The 8,689-nt window shown below is 42.7% G+C and overlaps 1 protein-coding gene across 1 annotated transcript; it reads left to right on the top strand.

Moving 5' to 3' along the window:
• The first annotated feature begins 5,313 nt into the window (after positions 1–5,313).
• LOC147640911 (BTB/POZ domain-containing protein At1g67900-like) lies at positions 5,314–8,287 on the top strand. Its single transcript, XM_086816553.1, has 2 exons — positions 5,314–6,856; positions 6,994–8,287. The coding sequence occupies exons 1-2, from the start codon at positions 5,738–5,740 to the stop codon at positions 7,543–7,545; spliced, it is 1,671 nt and encodes a 556-aa protein (XP_086672679.1). The 5' UTR covers positions 5,314–5,737; the 3' UTR covers positions 7,546–8,287.
• Positions 8,288–8,689: the final 402 nt, after the last annotated feature.

The following is an 8,689-nucleotide window of genomic DNA, read 5'->3' as shown; positions in this document are numbered from 1 at the left end:
GCAGCATACAGTTGGCCAAGAATCCAGTTTTTCATGCGCGGACCAAACACATAGAGGTCCACTATCATTTTGTCAGAGAGAAAGTGTTAGATGGTACAGTGGATTTGCAGTATGTGAAGACTGAAGAACAGGTGGCCGACATCTTTACAAAGCCACTTAGCAGGGAGAAGTTTGAGTACTTCCGTACTATGTTGGGAGTACGTGGGATGAGCTTGAGGGGGAGTGTTGAGATCTTTGATAGCCCAAGCTCATCTACATCTTCATCTATGGCAGTACATCATGAGCTAGAGAGGGGCTGTTGAGATTCAAGCTCGATGTCAGCTTATGCCAGTTGCACTATGTGCTGGCATGTTAGGTAGTAACATGTGTGAGACATAAATGACCGTGTCCAACTGGTCATAGTGTGTGGACATTAGCTAGGGTTACCAGTGTGTGGACACAATACATGTAGTGTCTTGTAGATTATGGATTATGGCTTTATGCATTGTGTGAGAAGGGAGATGGCTTCCCTCTATGGTTAGGGTTTGATAATACATTAGGGTTTGCTCCTGTGTGTGTGTCTTCTCTCCCTCTACTTGTTTTTCATCAGATATCCCACAAGGAAGATTGGAGATCTTTCAACAAGACATTTCCCAGCGGTTTTGTGATAAATCCCCAGCATAATTGCCATGTGTTTCTCATTGCTTTCACTCTTAGCTGAATAGTAAGACAACAGCCCGAGGTAACAGACCAATCAAGCAATGTGTGGGAGACATGTAGCCGCCTGCTCTGCTAGAGCTTCTGGATTCGAACACCAACTCTAGTGTGGTCATGGGGACACACATAACATCTAGAAAAATCCACACCTTTAAAGAGATTTGTGAGGTACTTGGAGAAATCCCTTTTCTTTTCACTCGACACGATGGAAAACCATAATGAATCCCCAAAACATACAATCCTCAATACATAAACATGTGAAGCATTGACTGTCCACCTAGAAGCAATGACACTTAGCTACCCAAAACATTAATTTACATGTTAACAAATGCAAGCAAACAAGGAGAGAAGCCTATATAAACAAGTTCATAGTTTGAGTCTCTGCCATGCTAGCAAAGATCCCACATATAAGCTTTGTGTCACACTCAGCTAATAGACCATGCTCAATTTACTCGAAATAAACCAAGGCACCCTCTTGAAAAAACACTACAAATCAATAATGTGCATTCTACATTAAGCCATTTATTACTAGTGAACTAAAAGTATGGGTGACACCATTTAAGGCTAGTAAACATAGCCACAACACAAGAAGATGAGCACTAGAAAAATATAGATAAATTACCTATGGAAGAAGCTTCTCAAACCATGCCTTCTTAACATGAAACCAACAAAACAAAACATGACATGCAACCTGTTTTGGAGGCCCTTGTTGGTCTACTATCTAGCAATAAGGGTCTTCATCCACGACCTTCAAGATGGATTCAAGCTCTTGCTATCATTTGTCTATAACAATTGCCATGGGCCTAGTTGCGTTCAATCTAAAAAACACAATCCTAAAGGTTGTCTCTAAGGCAATACTTTCCACGTTTGTCCCAACATCATTTGTACATAGCATAAACCAAATAAAAATGCCCACACCAAGTTGGTTGGGGAAAACAACAGCATACAATCGTAGTCCAAAGACATTGGTCTTAAAGGTACTATTTACTACCCAAAAATCATGCCAAGAATAGCAAACTGCCATTTCCAACATCCAATCATCTTGAATGGTAAGAATAAAGGACTTATCCTTGTCATTGCTTGCATGCGGATTATAAGGCTGCAAGTACAAAACCTAACAAAAAACATGGATCATATATGGAATACAAACAACACAAAACACCATACATAGCTCCATTGACAAGGGTTGAAGTTTGACACAATACCTTCCTTTGATCCCTCAAGAGAGCGCCTCCACAATCATCGATGTCACCACACTAATCATTTGAAAGTCTACCTTCACAACACATTTGATATTGAAGCATCTGAATTTTCCTTGGAATCATGAAAAACTTAAAGATGGTAAGATCCAAAGGAGATGAGATTTATCTGTGCCATTTCTCTTTTGAAATGGACATCCTTGACACATGCTGACATGTACCCACATCAAACAAGTCATTCTCGCAGCATTGACACATGCTGACATGTACCCACATCAAACAAGTCATTCTCGCAGCATTGAATCACTCGTGGGTGCACATGAAAGTGATAAAGATCACATGTGTGAGCCTAGAACACGTCCTTCATGATTCCCAATCACAGATATGATTACTGCATCCACACCCTCTCAGTACTCTATGCACACCTTGAGAGGACGACCATACTTCTTCAACTTTCAAAGTCTTTGAAAGTTTGTACCTATTAGGACTACATTGAAGGTGAACATGAGGAGACACCAGAGATACTTGAGATTAATCCAACTGCCAGATGTAAAAGAATATAAGGATTGGAATCAAGGAGCAAGGAGCAAGGAAAGTCATGTATTGGCTTTTCATTAGCATATAGGACACCATCACTCGGTATATACAGGATGCCAAGTCACCCAAGGAGGCATGGGACACCTTGGTGAAGTTGTATGAAACTAACACCACGGCATGACAGATTCCATTGAAGAATAATTGGTGTTTCTGTTGATGATGAGATGATAAGGTGGAAGTATGTCTATGTGATCTCGGGCCGCCACAGTACAAGGCATTCAAGACGTCCATTCAAACTCGGGAGAACATTCCCAACTTTTCAGATTTGGTGTTAATGATGCTCATTAAAGAAAAGAGTTTGGGTGAAGACCAATCTTTACAAAACAAAGATAGTTTGGAGCAACAAGCCTTCTACACAAGTGCAGGTAGAGGACGAGGTAGAGGTCGAGACCGTGGCCAAGGTGGTAGTTGAACAAGTAATCAAAATTATGGTTAGCAACAACAGTCCCATGAATCACAACAACAACACACAAGTGGAAGAGGCCAATTTAGAGACAGGGGGAGTCAAAAAAGTCGTGGAAATTGGCAAAGTACACTAGATGTAAATATGCTTGAAGTGAAGCTGCAATGTTTGCACACAAGGTTTAGGAGTTGTTGCAGATACAGACATTTGGCATAAGAGAATTGGGCATGTAAATGTGCAAGGAATGAAATCTATGCAAACTAAAGAAATTGTGACATGGCTGCCTAAGTTTAAGGTTGATGGTATACAGAAAGTATGTGAAGCATGTCAATTTAGAAAGCAAACAAAGCATGTATTTTCACATGATAGGAATGTACTAGATGTTGTGCATTTAGATGTATGGGGTCCTGCAAAAACTATGTCTATGGGGTGGCTGTAGGTATTATGTAACATTCATTAATGATCATACGAGAAAAGTGTGGGTGTATTTCATGAAGGAGAAGAGTGAAGTTTTCACTCATTTTCAGAATTTCAAAGTGATGTGGCCGAAAAGCAGACAGGAAAGCAGGTGAAGTGCCTAAGGTCAAATTGATGGGGGTGAGAGGTAAGTTGGTCAAAAATGGTTGGAGAGATTGTGAACACCCAATTTTACATTGATGAGGAGTGTTGAAATGTGCAATATAAAATGAATGGGTTATTTGGTTGAGTATGGAAACGCACCCTAGAGATGCAAGATATTGTGGAAAGATAAGAATGCCACAAATGATATTGTGTGAATGGTGAGAGCCACGTAAAAGAATGTGGAAAAGGAGTTGCCACATGGCATGATGATGTGTAAAGAAGATGGGTGGTCAATGTCTTTCTATATTAAAAGTGCATCATTGCAAGTACATGCTGATATGATATCTCTACAAAATCAAGATGGATGCCATACTTGTTCATATGCGTACACCATCTTGACTTCACTATTTTTATTACTTCATTCACTCTCTGATGAATCCCATCCTGCACATGGGCAAGCTTCACTATGCTTCCCCAATCTGCAATGGGAGCAATTTGCAAATGAGGTGCCGATTTGAGGCACAAACGTTTAGCACCATCAGGAGGAGATGACAAAAGACATAGCCCATTTTTTATCCTTTTCCACTTTTTAAAGTCTAGCATGCTTGTGTGATCATGTGATTTTAGTACCTCCAATGGCACGATGAACCTCCCTGTCAAGTCACCAACCATTAGGTTGTACGAATCCCTATCAAAAGATAGTTATAGTTGAGAAGGATAAAGAAATGGATCTGGCTCAATAGTAGTAGTTTAAATACAAGGACTAATATCTTCAAACAAGTGAGAGCTATCCGAATCATTGCTTGATTTATTTGAGGTTGACATATAGTCATTAGATTGTGACCAATTGTCGGGCGTCTTCAACAGCATGTCATTGATTGATGTGTGCGCCAAAATCTACATATCATCCATTCACGTGTAAAAAAGAATGATTGATGTGTGCCCCCAATATGCGCAAATCAATGCGGATGCTGGGCAAAAAATGCAAAAGGTGCAGAGAAGCCCACGCAAATCACTTGCCTTGGTTTACCGGCACCGTTCAAACCATGGTTTACGCGTGAACCATGGTATGCCTTGCATGATTTGCATGCACACTGATACGATAGATAGATCGCATGCCCGACACGTGTGGAAAAATAGCCTCCATTAGGCCTGGTTTACCAAAACAATTTTAAAACTCACACCCCTGCCCGCAGACCATGCGACGGCCCTCGGGCTTTGTGCCAAGATTTCCAACCCATCGATCCCATGCCTTGGGTTCCATAAATGAATGACCTATGTGTTGAGGCGCAAGCCGCACATACTAGACTCCACAGATAGCCCCTGTGGGAGTCTACTACGACTCCTGATATTTTTCTTCTTCTTCTAGAGTAATCTCTCTCTCTCTCTCTCTCTCTACATATATATATATATATATATATATATATATATATACACATAGTTGTCGGAGAATGGCCCGAAAAGGGCCTCACTGCCTTGCCCACCAGGTTTTGCAGGTGGTGTGGGGTAACCTCCATATTTCTGTGGGCAGGGCATGTCTGTCTTATCTACAATAAAAGAGACACAAAATGAAAATAAAAAAACTATGCAGGACAGCAACATTGCAGCAGCACTCCTTTTCTGGATTGTGGACTTAAAGGAGGAGGAGGAGAAGGTGAAGAAGAACTTCTTGTAAAGATGGCAATTGAAAGCTTTTTGTTACCTTCTGCAGTCGCCCTCCAGCTTCTCTCTCTCCAAAAACCGATGGGCAGCCTTCACCAAATTCTTTTTGGGTGATTTGATTGAAGCCCCAGGCCTCATGAGTCCCCACACGTGTGCCTTCGCTGAATTTTCTAAACCTGGTCTGTTGATTCCTACATATCCTTCAGAGGGTTCTTTTCAGTCGCTGTGCTAGGCATGCCTTTTGAGTGCAGAATGACCCTATTTAAATGGCTATGCATGCACCTGTCTAAAATGGATCTTAATCATGTGTACATTCAGGGCTTTGGTAAGTCAAACCATCACAGGATCTTAATCATGCATGGTGTGCATGCTTTAAGAACTTTGTGGGATAGATTGTGCCAGACTATTTGTGGGGTTGAACTTACTTTTGATGTAGCATGCCTACTTGCAGTATCCTCTGTTGTCCAAATGTCGCCGTCTTCAAAGCTTGATTATACAAACCAATGGAAGCATTAATGACAAGATACAAATCCAACACATCCCAGGCGGGGTAGAGGCTTTTGAGCTTTGTGCCAAATTTTGCTATGGCATTGTCATCACTCTCAGTGCCTTCAATGTCATGGCAGTCCGGTGTGCAGCCGAGTATTTGGAGATGTCGGAGGAAATGGAGAAAGGGAACCTCGGGTCCAAGATAGAGGCTTTTTTGAACTCAAGTGTGTTTCAGAGCTGGAAGGATTCAATAATCAGCCTGCAATCTACAGAGGTACTACTTCCATGGGCCGAGGATCTAAAGATGGTAAACAGATGCATCGATTCGATTGCTTTGAAAACCTCAATAGATCCTATGAAGGTGGATTGGTCATTCACCCATACCAGAACTTCTCCATCTAACAAGCAGCAGACTTCTGACTGTGTAAGTCCTCCATGGAATGGCATCCAGAGTGGGCGGAATCAAACTGTTCCTAAAGACTGGTGGGTGGAAGACATATGTGAGTTGGATATTAATCTTTACTGGAGAGTTATGTTGGCCATTAGATCTGAAGGAAGGATGAGTACTGAACTGATTGGGGAAGCTCTTAGAGTCTATGCATACAGATGGCTGCCTGGGTTGTCCAAAGATCAAAATTTAGTGGAGACGGTCCGTGGAGGAGGGGCAGGCTATGGTGATGATTATGTGGAGACGGCATCGAAGCACAGGCTTCTCTTGGAGACCATCGTTAGTCTCTTGCCTTCTGAAAGGGGCTCATCCTCTTGTGGCTTTTTGCTGAAATTACTCAAGGCAGCCACTATACTGGGGGCTCCACCTTCTTTGATAATGGAGCTTGCAAGAAGGATAGGCTTGCAGTTGGAGGAGGCATCATTGAATGATCTTTTGATCCCTTCCCTCTCCTATGCTAATGATTCGTTGTATGATGTAGATTTGATGCAATGCATTCTCGAGCATTTCATGATGCAGGACCAGAGCCCTGCATTGAGTCCCAGCAGGACACATCAACCATATGAAAAGCGCAGAGCTCGATCGGTCGAACATTTAGAGCTTGATGAGAGACAAAGGTCTACCTCTGCTACCCACACCTCAAAATTCAGGGTTGCAAAGCTTATAGACGGATATCTAGCGGAGATAGCCCGGGACTCGAACTTGACACTGTCAAAATTTGTTGCACTTGCTGAGCTGATTCCCGACTTTGCACGGCCGGTGCATGATAACCTCTACAGAGCCATTGATATCTACCTCAAGGTTAGTTGAAATTGCTGTAACTGTGTTTCATGTAAGTTGTGGTGGCAGCTGAAGTAGGGAATGCCCTCCTTCACCCCCATTCTCATCCGGATAGGATCTGTGCAGATCCAGAATTTGATAGACTGCATGTGTGGCAGGAACATGGAGGGCTTACAAAGACAGAAAGGAAGAGGATATGCAGGCTCATGGATTGTAAGAAGCTTTCCATGGATGCATGCATGCATGCAGCCCAAAACGAGCGTCTGCCACTAAGGGTGGTTGTGCAGGTGTTGTTCTTTGAGCAGGTGAGGACGGCCATGGCAGGGGGGTTCCTGATGAATGATCTGCCAAGCAACATCAAGGCTCGAGCGGGCCAGCACGAGAGGACGCAATCCACATGCCCAGGAGAGGAAGATTGGGAGGCGGCGCAGGAAGACTTCACTGCATTGAAGGGCGAGTTGGGCATCATGAAGAGTAACATTGCAGAGCCGGAGAGGACAAGAAGCTCAATGCACAGGCAAGTTGTCAAGCATTCCAAGCGGAGGCGCCTCCTCTTTCAACCAAAGAAGCTCTTCAGCAAGCTATGGTCCTCTATGAACTCATCTGTGAGCAGGACACCGAGGTCAGCCGGAAGCTCTGCAAGCTCGGTTGGGACCGCCGCACCGACGCAACCCACTGTGCGAAGAAGGCGACACTCCGTATCCATGTGAATGGGCTCTTAATTACCCAAGTATGACTCCCAATGCAAAGCGTGTGTAGCCCTCCTTCTGTTTGCATAGGAGCTGTTCTCACGGTGTCAAATGGTTGGGCACCAGTGGTGCAAATCTGAAATAAAGAACGCTCCAACTTGGAGCTCAGTGTCCTTTTTACCTTGGGTAGCCTAACAACCTTGCACAAAAGCAAACAGCGGTGGGGCTACACGTGGTTAGAAGGGAGTTAGCATCCTTTTGGTAGATTATGGACTTTGAAAAACACACGTCTTGGAAAAAAAAGCATCCTTAGCTTGAAACCAGGCCCCCACCAGTTAATGTGAAGCAAGTGCTGCTCGAAAAAAAGGTTTTAAACCCATAGGTGGAAAACTTCCACCTCTGGTATTATTACTTAAACCTCTTGAAAACCATCAAATTTTAAATTTCCAGTCTCAAAATTTGAAGGTCCTTTATGATTTTGAAGGTGCAATTACACTCTACCCCCGGGTTTTTTTCAAGCACTAGGTGTACAATAATAGTGGTGCATTTGTGAGAACACCATGCAAGTTGAACTCTTCCCATCCCAATGATTTGTTGATCCTATGTCAAGCAAGAAATTGTGAGCCTTGGGGGAAAAGGCTAAGTGAAATGTTTTGGGTCGAGCATCATGGGATCAAACAATGGAAATTCATCTTTAATTTTGGGTTTTTGTTGTTCGAGTTGTGATTTTGCCTAATCAGCATCATGCAATAGTTTCAAGGTGTATCTGCTTGCAAGTTCCAATGAGAAGTTAAGTGGGAGTTGTGTGTCATTTGGAGCATGTAGAAAGTTGTGTACCTTCTGGAGTAGTGGTCTATTTTGTGGTTTTCATACGTTCAGGGTCCTATATGTATTTTTTGAAGCTTTTGTACATGTTACTTTATGATGGTGGTAGTTTGTGGGTTTTATTTTTGGTAGTAAATATGAGTAGATATGAGTGTGAATCAGTCTAATTGTAGATGTTGACCACATCTACAATTAGTGAATCAGTCTAATTGTAGATGTTGACCACCTTTACTGCACATCTGTCCACATACTTTTGACTTCGGGTTGAAACTTTACTATGTGAAATCTATGTTTAGGCCATGACCCTAAATCTTAATGGAAGGCATCCAAGATGCTCTGA

The sequence above is a fragment of the Cibotium barometz genome, chromosome 2 (assembly GCF_041138505.1).
Source record: "Cibotium barometz isolate CiBa-2024 chromosome 2, ASM4113850v1, whole genome shotgun sequence".
NCBI classification, from domain to species: domain Eukaryota; kingdom Viridiplantae; phylum Streptophyta; class Polypodiopsida; order Cyatheales; family Cibotiaceae; genus Cibotium; species Cibotium barometz.
Note: the sequence above shows the minus strand (reverse complement) of the source record. Positions and strands in the feature narration are given on the sequence as shown.

Coding starts and splice junctions, on each gene's coding strand:
- LOC147640911 (XM_086816553.1), top strand. CDS start 5,738: ATGGCAGTCCGGTGTGCAGCCGAGTATTTGGAGATGTCGGAGGAAATG. Junction 6,857..6,993: donor CCATTGATATCTACCTCAAG/GTTAGTTGAAAT, acceptor CATGTGTGGCAG/GAACATGGAGGGCTTACAAA.